This window comes from Doryrhamphus excisus, linkage group LG8 (genome assembly GCF_037039965.1).
Source record: "Doryrhamphus excisus strain RoL-2023G ecotype Guam linkage group LG8, RoL_Dexc_Guam_v1.1, whole genome shotgun sequence".
NCBI classification, from domain to species: Eukaryota; Metazoa; Chordata; class Actinopteri; order Syngnathiformes; family Syngnathidae; genus Doryrhamphus; species Doryrhamphus excisus.
In genome coordinates this window covers 19,127,924-19,139,508 of record NC_136364.1, presented here as the reverse complement: position 1 = coordinate 19,139,508, position 11,585 = coordinate 19,127,924, and the positions used below count along the sequence as shown (strand labels likewise).

Genomic DNA, 11,585 nt, shown 5'->3' with positions numbered 1-11,585 from the left:
ACCCAGGTTTGTCACTGCGTCTGTCTCGTGTCATCATAGTTAAGGGTGCGTGATAAAGTTATTTTTACACTTTTATGACTGTTGGTTAGTATTAATGAAGTTAAGCGCACACAAGTTCTTGTTTAAAGTTTTATACAGTAAAAAATGAAAGTCTCCATTGGCAATAAAACATATTATTGCTGTGTGAATATCCAATGGAGAGATTTCATAACTAAGAAGAGGTGAAAAATCAATGGCCGTGAGTGCATCAGAGGTTATAATGATGACTTCTATTGTCATTGGATCACATCATTGGGTTTCGGGGAGCGAGCGTGATCTCTTCATGTTGAGGGTACACCGGACATCCTGGCCAGCTAAGAAGTAAAGGATGGGGTCCACACAACTGTTGGCACTGGCCAACGGACGGGTCACCTTGTAGGCAATACTGGACGCCTCCAACAGGTTACAGCTCATCTGGTTAAAAAAAAAACCAAACAATTTATTTGGCTTTACATCAGATAACATCGTAGCGTTTGCAGTTTCTTACTTGTGCAGGATTGAGCTGCCTCAAATATCTGAAGGAGTAGTACAAACTCCTGGTAAGGTGAAAAGGTAGGAAACAAAGCATGAAGGCCGCCAGCACGATGATGATCATCTTCACTGACTTCTGCTTCATTCGGAGGGCTGCCCGGCCCCCTACCTCACTCTGGGCTACTCCGTCACCCCAACCGGGCTCCAGAAGTTTGCGTACCATCAGCCCATAGCACACCATCACCACCATGAAAGGCACAGCAAACATGAACACCGACACGGCTGAGCTGTAAACCAGGAAGTCATCAAAGAGTTCTGGGCTTGTTGTGTCGTAGCAAATCCTCTCTGTTGCCGCATCCCTGACAAAGGATGTGTCATTATTTATTTACAAATGAATTATTACCTTAATAAGAGTGAAATAACTCACCTTGTTCTTGAGAAGTAAAGAATAGGTGCCTGGCAGAATAAAACGCATGCCCAAACCGCCACAGACACCAGTCTGGCCCGACCAGCACTGAACCATTTTAGGGATTGGACAGGATAACAGATTCCAACAAAGCGATGCAGACTGATGCAGCACAGAAACAGAATAGAACCTACAAAAAGTTAAAAGGAGGTGGATATAAGGTACACATGCATGTACAACATCCTATCCATCAGGGGTCTCAAACATGTGGCCCGCAGGACACTAGTTTGAGGCCCCCGCCTTGATATAAAAGTTTAATGTTCTCGCGGCCCGCGCAAGTTTGATTTGGATGCTGTATGGTATCATGTACCCAGAAAAAATTATTACGTTTGATTAATGTTCATGTTAAAGGTTAAATAACTGTTAATAGTTATCCTCCCTATCTGTGTGGAAGTGGTAAGTTTTTGGCTATTTAAGTTTAAAGGAAATAACTTGAAGGCTACCGTTTAGGTCGCTAGCTCTCTAGTTTGCAAGTTAGCATGTGTCTCAAGACCCTGCAGTTGCGCAATATGTTGTAAATAAAAAGAGTATAAATGTGACTATAGTCGTGTTTTGTCATGTCTACAGGGCTCTAATAATGCTTTGTTCATTTTAATCTGAAAAAAATAATTTGTCTACCCACTAACTATATGTGGTTTCTTAAGTTTTTATTATTTGCCGTATTATTATTATTATTATATTTATTTATTTATGACTGATTGATTTTCTTCATTCTTGATTTGTTTATTTATTTTTCATCTTATTTTCTGAAGAAAAATAAAAAGTAAGATATTTGAGAACAGTGGAATGTTTTATCAGAGCTTTTTTTGTAGAATATTGGAACCAAAGCGAAGTTTTTTAAATTTTTGGTTTTTAATAAATGCATTTTTTTTTTTTTTGGAAAACCTGGTGCTCACCCAGACCCGAGCTCCAGTGGCCCCCAAGTAAATTGAGTTTGAGACCCCTGCTATACATGAATGTATTTGTATGAAATGAAATGTGTATGCTTAATATAGTATTTTGCAATAGACTTGCTATACCTCTGATGGTGCCAACATACACATAAATGTATATAAATATTCCTTGTCCTTACCATATAAATTGGCATAAAACAGGAAGCGTATGATCTTGCAGAGGAATTCACCAAAGGGCCAATCATTTCCGTCTGCATAGTAGTAGATGAGAAAAGGCAGCGTGACAATATAGAGTGTGTCACACATGGTCAGATTGAACATGTAGATAGTCGACGGTTTCCAGCATTTTGTGCGGAACACAATCATGTATAGCGCAGTGGAATTCAATGCCAGGCCGACCACAAACACCAAACTGTAGCTGACGGGGAGGAGAATGTATTTAAAGCCTTCTTGAAAATGACAGTAGTTACTGACGTTGCTTGACTCGGTTTTGTTCATCCTGCTAAAAAAAACCAAAAAAAAACAGTGTAAATATGTAGGAATTAACAAAAATACAGATGAGATATTTTATATAGCATACAGAGGCTGGCTGGAAGGGAGCTGTATATCAGTCTTTAGGTTATAATGACCACATATTGTATACAGCATGGCACTTATTAGAGTGAATGTTATTTACAAATGATAATAATAAATAACAATAATCGGAATGTATTTGTGTGAGCCAAATTATATATGTACTGTATATAAAGGCAGGTTGTAAATAATTAAATATTAAGCCTCTGGACACTATATTGACAGTTACTATGGTACCGATTATGTCATTGTATGGTCACCTTGTACTTTGGTACGTGACAAAAATAAAATAAAAAAAAAAACAACTTAAAATATATTAGGAAAGCAGGAAGTGAACAAATGTAACAGTTACTGATTGTAAAAGTACCAGATGGAGGGGTAGGATTTAATAAGCTTTGCTTCTTCCTACTCCTTTCGGATATGTGGAACTGTGAACTGATTATGTGATGCATTCAATTGTAATCTGATGCATGTTCAAACGAAATAAAAGTAATTACCATTACCATAACATACACTAGAGAGCAGTGAGTAAATTGACTGATTCATGTCAGATGTCGGTCCATATATCAAAACAATACATGACCTCACATTATATATTTTTGATCCTCTATTTTCTTTTAAAAACACAAGCTAAAAGTTAAATTTAGGAGATAACATACCTGAGAGAGATCGTCCTTCCGCAGTTCTGACTGTGTACTTAAAGTTTATTTAGTTTAGCAAACTTGCCTTGAAGCCCACCAAGCTGGAGCCTGCATACATTATTAAGACCCCAAGGCTGTTACAGTCACACACAATGGAAAAGTGTTTACAGTCATTCACAAAAGTATTATTCTCATTATTATAACTTGATGATTGAATATAAGTCTGATCTTTTTCTTACCTCAACACAACTCATAAGAATTTAAAGCCAAAAGCATTGAGGAATAATTGAACAATTGAAGCCATCTTTCTCAATAGAGAATATATATCATACTGAGCAAGGAAAGGTGAGAAAAAAACCTTTAATGTATTACCTGCTCCAGAAACTATTAATGATTAAAAGACTGGTCACCTTGGCTGGGAGGTATGAATTAAAACACACTTTTGTTCTCACTTTCCTCTCCACAAAAATGAAATGCATTTGTAATCTTTTTTTTCTGTGTTTTTATTAGAAATACAGGTGTAAAGTTATTATTTAGTAGATGCATTTGTGAGTTTATTTTTTGTTTTTCAGTTTCCACGTGATAACAGGATAAATCATTTTTGTGTAGTTTTCAAATGTGACTTTAATGGCTTTAAAAAATGTGGATGATCGCTTGACGGCAAAGGCAAACAAAGCTTTCTCTCTTTGAATGCGGTCAAATTGTTGGGCTGCATAAACCAGGTCTCTTGCAGCACAACATTGCTGCTAAGGTTGGACACAGTCATTTTGAAAATCTCAAAAGATCCTGAGGGTCATGGGACAAATAAGTCCAAAATTTCGATTGATGGATCCGATTGGGAATTTCTTCCCAAATGAAGGTTGTTAATGGTGGCATCCTCAAAGGCCTTTTCTTCAACACCACAAAATTGGCCATTTGGGAATATGCAGCTGAGAACTAAGCAAGGGCCATTTGGGAATATGCACCTGAGAACCAAACAAGGGCCAAAATAAACGAAATCTGAAACCTTGAAATTGTCTCATCGATTTTTCTGTGCTCGACTGCGTCCCTTGTTGCCATGCAGCTCTTTTGCGACACAGCCTAGCTAGCTAACCGTCATAAGCAGACGTTCTCCTTCTGCTTGAGACGAATATGGACAAATAACCAACCCGATCGTGGCGAAACGTCTTTTTATCATTATAATGGCGATATAAGGGAGGATATTAGTAATAGGGAAAAAACGTGTTTTCTTTTTTTAATTTGCATTTACGGACACAGGATGTGCTACCACACGTCACCACTCGGGGGAGCCATTGTTCTTGGGAGCTATAGGGGTTCCCCGTTAATGTCCACCTTTCCTCTCCCTTTGCCTTTCCCACTGTCCTATCCAGTTCGTCACACTACACTATTGTACACTACTGTACTCTCCACTCATCCAAACACAAAGTGCTCACACTCACATCAGCAGCCTCACTATCTGCTTCGTATAAACCAGCCATTCACCATCAATCATGGCCGCCGGAGTACAAATCTAACCCGTCTTTCCTCCCTGACGTGCGAAGGGGAGGATTACTATAATTTTTGGGGGGTTGTTGCAGGAAGACAAATTATCAGATTTCTTTTTTTTTTTGGATTACAATACATTTGACAGGAGAAATAACATTCATGTCAATACTCCAAAATGCAGCCACCGCCGAGAAAGGTGAGTGATCTCCACACAGCACCGTTATTTATGTTTTAGCCTGACTGAGACAATGGAGAGCAATGTTGTAACATTACTAATAGAGCGCTAACCACACACACACACACATTAAGAAAAGACATGAACATTACAAACATGCTTCTTTTTACTTGCTAATGTTTGAAAGCTCCGTAATGTTAACCATAATGACACGATGAAGACGATGATGAAGATGATGCATCCGTTCAAACGTCAACATGACACACACACCTCGTGGGCTAACAACACGTCTCGTGCACAATAACCAACCACATGACTATGTTCGTTGTGACATTTCCACAATTTTCTCCACGCAACTTTCAAAATCAAACACAATCAGCGGCGTTTGTCTCATGACGTTAGCATGCGCATGACGTGATGCTAGCTATGAGTGTTATCAACTATGGTGACTGCAGCACTGCCGAAACTAAATTGTGATTGTTGATTGTGAGATGAGGCTTGTTGTCTTCGGGGAAGACCTTCAGTCTGTCCGGGGTCACACGTAGTAATACAGCACACCCACATGCATGCTGACAGAGACTCGTCCTAGACTGCTTTATTGATTCTGCATTGGCACTGCAAAGCTTCTTTATGATTGGTACTGTGTGTGTGTATGTGTATGTTAAGGTAGCTTCCCATAAGCCTTGTCTGTTTTCCTGAAATAGCTGCATGAGAGGCAATTACCTTGGTGTGAACCACTGCACAGTTTCCTCTTAATTACCACATATTCCCCATGTGGTAATTTGTGCTGTGTGTTTCTACCGGCCCTGAACGTGCCATGTCAAGCCTGCAGAACACATATAGTCACCATGGAGGCTGCAGAGACTTGGAGCAGTACTGTAAAGTTTAGCATCTCATCTGCCCACCTTTTTTCCTTGACTCTTCTATAAAGGCCTTGGCGGTACAATATTTTTTCTCATCCCGTCAAAGCGGTTGACATATTCATTACAGCGCCGCATCAGTCTGTTGGAATCTAATACCGTCTCCTCCATGCGGCTGCTCAAATGTCTTGTTTACACTCCACGTGTGTCTGATTCACTTGGTGTTTTAGCTAAAGATGGCTGCGTTCAGTTAAGAGACAATAACTTATATGTCATAATTAAAAATGTCTGGCTGCATGGCGGTTGAGTGGTTAGCGCGCAGACCTCACAGCTAGGAGACCCGAGTTCAATGCCATGCATTACTCCGGTTTCCAAAAAAAACATGCTAGGTTAATTGGTGACTCCGAATTGTCCATAAGTATGAACGTGAGTGTGAATGGTTGTTTGTCTATATGTGCCCTGTGATTGGCTGGCGACCATTCCAGAGTGTACCCCGCCTCTCGCCCGAAGACAGCTGGGATAGGCTCCAGCACCCCCCGCGACCCTTGTGAGGATAAGCGGTAGAAAATGAATGAATGCAATACAAGAAAATATTTATACAGGATTCTTCTTCTTGGTATGAGGACCCATTGCCCGAATGGCACCGTTAATATGATTGACGTTAGGCAGGTAGGAATATGACACTGCCAGAACAATAATCAGGTACTCCGATTGGTTCAATTGAAGAGCTGTATCAAAAATTGTGTCTTACTGAGAGCTGTTTCTAAATTCTAAAATGTAGGCTGAAGCCATATAAGGTAAGCAAAAATATTGCAGGGTAAGCAAAAATATTGCAATCAGCACTTCAGATGTTGTGCAGTCCGAATCTACCACTAACTACAGCAAGCAATTCGTAATTATTTTCTGTCATGCCCCAACTGGGGGACACAAATGGGACCCCGTGCACCGTCCTTTTAAAATGTTACACCACCAGTAGCCCTGACGTGGACACACATTCAGCTGTATCTTCTCTGCATTCCTGTATGGGTTTTCTTTGGCTTCCACATCCCAATAATATGCATGTTTGGTTAATTCAGTGCTTCTCAATGTGTGTGGCAAAGTTCCATTTTGTTGAATTTTGCTGGTTTCGGTTTTAACTTCAGTTTGTACAGTACCGATAAATAAATAAATAGATTAACATTTTACATATAGGTATAGCTGGGATAGGCTACAGCTCACCTGTGACCCTGACCCTGAACACTACAGGCTCTAATGAAGGAATAAATGACTGAGCGCTGTTCTTTTTACTTATAATAATCAAGGTCTAATTCTCCTGATTCTCAGCTGCTTTCATATTATGCTAATTTTTCAACCCTTTGTATTGAGTTGTGTGCAGCTGCACATGATAACCCCCACAAAAAGCTTTCTGGACCTTCCAGAATCTGCACCTATTCATTGGATTTTCAAAACTCATTCATTCATTCATTTTCTACCGCTTATCCTCATGAGGGTCCCATCCCAGCTGTCTTCGGGCGAGAGGAGGACTGGTCGCCAGCCAATCACAGGGCACATATAGACAAACAACCATTCACACTCACATTCATACCTATGGACAATTTGGAGTTGCCAATTAACCTAGCATGTTTTTGGAAAGTGGGAGGAAAACGGAGTACCCGGAGAAAACCCACGCATGCAACGGGGAGAACATGCAAACTCCACACAGAGATGGCTGAGGGTGGAATTGAACTCGTGTCTCCTAGCTGTGAGGTCTACGCGCTAACCACTCGTCTGCCGTGCAGCCCTGATTTTCAAAACTGTCTGTTTTAATTTATTCCACCCACAGTCCGCCTCTAGGTATGTCTACTCCGCTGTGATTGGTCACACTCAGCTTGTACAGCTGGAACTGTACACACCCATATAAGGAAGTCTGTCTCACTGTGATGTCACAGGGAGATGGTTTTAGAGAAAACTGTCTGAAACCGAGCGTTCAGAGCCATCACAAACTTCTTTTAGGGCTCACTTCCAAATAGGCAAACCTCATTATCTGAAACTTTGACATCCTTTGACACAACAATATAACATTGAAAGGTCAGAAAAGGCATAACACTTCCCCTTTAATTTTCATCTTCTCATCAAGCAATTTTAGTGTCCCTCTCCTCTTACTGTCACTTGCTCACCTGCCATTTTCCTCCCTACTCCTCAACCCTCCTGCCCAGCCTTTCTTCAGCCACTCTTCCCCTCACTGTTTGTGCCACCACCCACCCTTCCTCTTCTTAGTACCGCCTTGTGCCACCACAATGAACGACAGCGGGAAGGAATCAAGTCAAGTAGTAATGAACATCTCCCTCCTTATCTTCAAAGGCACAGCACGATTAAAGACTCTCTGCAGTGTGTGTGCTTGTGTACGTACTCTACATGCCTGCGTGTTTGTGTGTTCGCTTGTTGTGTCTAGAAGAGTCCCAATTCTGGCCACTGGTGAATAGCCGGTGGAATTCACCCGGCAATACACAATGACCTTCACAGTGACAGCATGGACAGGAGTGTGTGTGCATATATCTGCTTTTTAGAATACAGCATATTAGCATAGCATCTGGTGCATGCAAAAAAAGGCTGCCAGGCTTCTCCAAAAGTGAGAAAATGACACATATGTCATTTTATATTCAGTAAAACTGCGCTGCATGATACAGTATGTAATGTATAGGTTGATTATGTGGAATTGATTACAGGTGAATGAATGCATTTGGTATCATAATGGTATTCAATATGCGGGTAATTCCGCATAATTCCGCAATAGATGTGTACATAACCTGAGTACCGGTAATATGTCAGTCAAAATAACTACACTACATTCATTAGGATACACAAAACTACGGAGTCAACCACTGATGACATCATTGGGGGAGAATGACTTCCATTTTTGTTAACCGCTAACCGAGGTTCTCACAGTCAGTTGGTTAACGACACGGCTGCGGTAACTGAATTTCCAATAAGTAGGATTTCTTATTTATAAATTTAATATTTTTCTACCTAGGCAAAACGTGCTTACAAGCTTCTAAATATGATTTAACATAATTAGAGACCTATAGACATGAACTAACACCCCTATAGTCACATTTACACTCATATTAGCCAATATGGCATACACAATAGGAGTAAACTAGAAAATTCCCGCGGAAATTTTGATGGGCTTGCAACCTGTGCTGTGAACCTCGGACCCGGTGGGCTAATGGCTATCATGCTAGCACCTAGCAAGAAAGCCTCAAGTCCCAAAAGTATCAAGGCAGTCCGTTTGTGTCCCTACATCATGCCATGTGTCTATTTGCCTTTAGACATTAGTACATTTGCTTAAATGCTAACATGCTAACAGCTACCATGCTAGCACCTAGCAAGACAGCCTCAAGTACCGAAAAGGTTGATGCAGTCCCATAGTGTCCCCACATTATGCCATGTGTAGTTGCCTTTAGACATGAGTAAATTAGCTAAATTCTAACATGCTAACGGCTACCATTCTAGCACCTAGCAAGACAGCCTCAGGTCCCGAAAAGTTTGAGGCAGTCCCATTTTTTTTGCCATATTCATACACTAAACAGTATGATGTATCAATTTATGTTGTTAAAAATCTGCAAAGTGGATTGGGACGACTGTATCTCATTTTTGACTTTTTGTTTATAATGATTGGCCATCGTTGTAGTAGGTGTGAAGGTAAATGACATATGTCCACTTAATGTGTATCTGTGTCCTCACCAGGTTAAAGTGACACAGGAGCTGAAGAACACGCACACGGACCAGTTGACAAGACTGCACTTTAAAAATCTGAGTGAATGCGACCTGCTGGAAGACATGAGGTATGAACACATCCATGCTCCAACACGTTCTTCTCAGCATTTCACTAACCGAAGATGATTTTAATCTAGCCTCTCTTGGTTGATCCGAATGTGCTCGCCATAATCAGCTTTGAGCGTTTCTTAAAAAAAAAAAAAGGACAAAAGGTCAGGAAAATGATGAAGGAATTTCCTGCTGGCTTCTTCCTGTTCCCTCAACCCTTTTCTTTTTGCCGAGTCCCTTGTGTCACCCACCCTCTTGATTGTGGTTTTGCTCAAACAGTCTCCTTTGGTGTGTCTCTTTCTATTTATGAATCTTTTTTTCTTTGGCAAAGGGATAATTTATGATTTCTTTTGCTATGTTTCTTACATTGTTTCACTCATGCGGAATATAGTAGATGTGTGAAGAATGCGATTGTGCTTTGGAATATATTTGGGTGCAAATTGATTCATTTTACATTCTTTACATTTTTTGCTCTCGTAGGCAATCTACAGTGTGCAGATTGCTTGACAGAGAATTGCCGCTTCTGTGTGGCAAATTGAATGGAAACACCAATCTTTGTCATACGCTATGCAATGAACAATGCAGTATTCTGGAGGTCTTCCATTGTTGTTCTTTGTTTATTGTGTCTTCTTTGTTAAATTCATTGTCACCCCGCTATGATGTTACACTAATCAGGTGGCTGATGTAGCCCTCCATACAGGCCCATGGTGGAAACACAAGCAGGGCTGCACGCTGCATTCAGGGAAACTTGTAAATCACAGCAAACACACCGGCACATCCCCAGTACATGTTTGTTTGTTTTTCTTTCAGCTTTTTCCTGATTTACGGCGTCGCCAAAGTAGATCTTTTTTATCCGCATACTGATTTTTGGCCTGAGCCCTTTACATGCCGGATGCCCTTCCTGACAAATACAGATGATGCTCACTACAGATATTTACAAAACCAACCACTTGTTACAAAATGTTCTACTTTTAACAGACATCGATGTTAAACAAATAACATAAACAAACAGATACTGCTTTACCATGATTGTTCAACTTTCCCCTTCAATTTGTTATGGAATAAATATATAGACTTAAACCATAGCCATCCTTAGTGGACAAAAAGTGAAGCTTAAATGAAGTCTATTAAGATTAAATCACTTAAAAGGAATGGTACTATCCTCAGAGTGGAATAAAAGATATGAAGGATAATATCTTATCTATATGTCAGCGCTCTTGTCAAACTTTATTGTAATGTCACCATGCAAAATACAAATTTTTGATGCGGAATTATTATAATTACTACCCCACAGTAGGGATGAGCTAATATGATGATGAAATCTGCAGTTTTATGTACCTTGAAACATATATTTCATATTTTGGTCAGGTTCTCAATGTATGTCCTGAGGATGGCATTGGACATAAGACGTTCCACTGTACACTTGGGTGGGTAATCTCCTTGGGAACTAATGTCAGTGATTTAGGTAGGATTTACACTACAGGTCTAAGTGCCTAATTCCAATTTAGTGCCTTTATCCATAGGCCGCCAAACAAAGCTAGTGGCGGCCTAACCCTAACCCTAACAAAAGACCAGAAACAAAAAATAAATTTCTTACCATTCACCCTCAGTTTCCCATGTCAAAGCTTGTGATTAATAATAAATAATAATAATATAATAAACATTTACAGATTATTATTATTAACAAGGCTTCAGTTTTATCTCAACCAGTTAACATAAGCCTCCACTTCTTTTGCAGAGTGAGTATAACGTATGTGTCGGCATAACTTTGCTAAAAGGTTCTCAAAAAATTATTTTGAAAATTCAGGGAATATGATAATACTTGTATTAACATATGACATGGTGATGCTAACTGGTCACTTTTCATATAGTGAAACAAGGATTAATCTTGTTACTGAAACATTCATTCATTTTCTACCGCTTATCCTCATGAGGGTCGCGGGGGTGCTGGAGCCTATCCCAGGAATCGAAATCAGGTCTCCTCGCCTGTGTGCTAACCACTCATCCGCTGTGCAGCCTATTACTTAAACACAAAAGACACATTACATATACATACATATATCCTTATTACTTTTCTTGAAAATTGTTGTTACAGTATCTACACATCAGAGTCAATGAGGCATAATTGCAGGCTCAAGCAGCTAATTGTAAGAACATCAGTAAGTGTAGCTAAATGCT

At 40.0% G+C, this 11,585-nt stretch overlaps 2 protein-coding genes across 5 annotated transcripts in view; one reads left to right on the top strand and one right to left on the bottom strand.

Moving 5' to 3' along the window:
• Positions 1-61: 61 nt before the first annotated feature.
• On the bottom strand, positions 62-3,108 carry p2ry2.1 (purinergic receptor P2Y2, tandem duplicate 1). Its single transcript, XM_058079036.2, has 5 exons — positions 3,102-3,108; positions 2,049-2,371; positions 938-1,106; positions 527-869; positions 62-453 (listed from the first exon to the last, which is right to left on the bottom strand). Exons 2-5 carry the CDS (start codon positions 2,365-2,367, stop codon positions 289-291), a joined length of 996 nt encoding a protein of 331 aa, XP_057935019.1. The 5' UTR covers positions 2,368-2,371; positions 3,102-3,108; the 3' UTR covers positions 62-288.
• Positions 3,109-4,205: 1,097 nt separating this feature from the next.
• fchsd2 (FCH and double SH3 domains 2) overlaps positions 4,206-11,585 on the top strand; it is a 39,785-nt gene continuing 32,405 nt past the window's right edge. The window contains exons 1-2 of one of the 4 annotated variants that reach the window (XM_058079032.2): positions 4,206-4,764; positions 9,330-9,427. In XM_058079032.2, coding sequence (XP_057935015.2) covers positions 4,744-4,764; positions 9,330-9,427 — 119 coding nt within the window. In that variant the 5' untranslated portion in view covers positions 4,206-4,743. The remainder of the gene's footprint in view (positions 4,765-9,329; positions 9,428-11,585) is intronic. The other 3 variants (XM_058079030.2, XM_058079031.2, XM_058079029.2) reach the window with 3 other exon arrangements.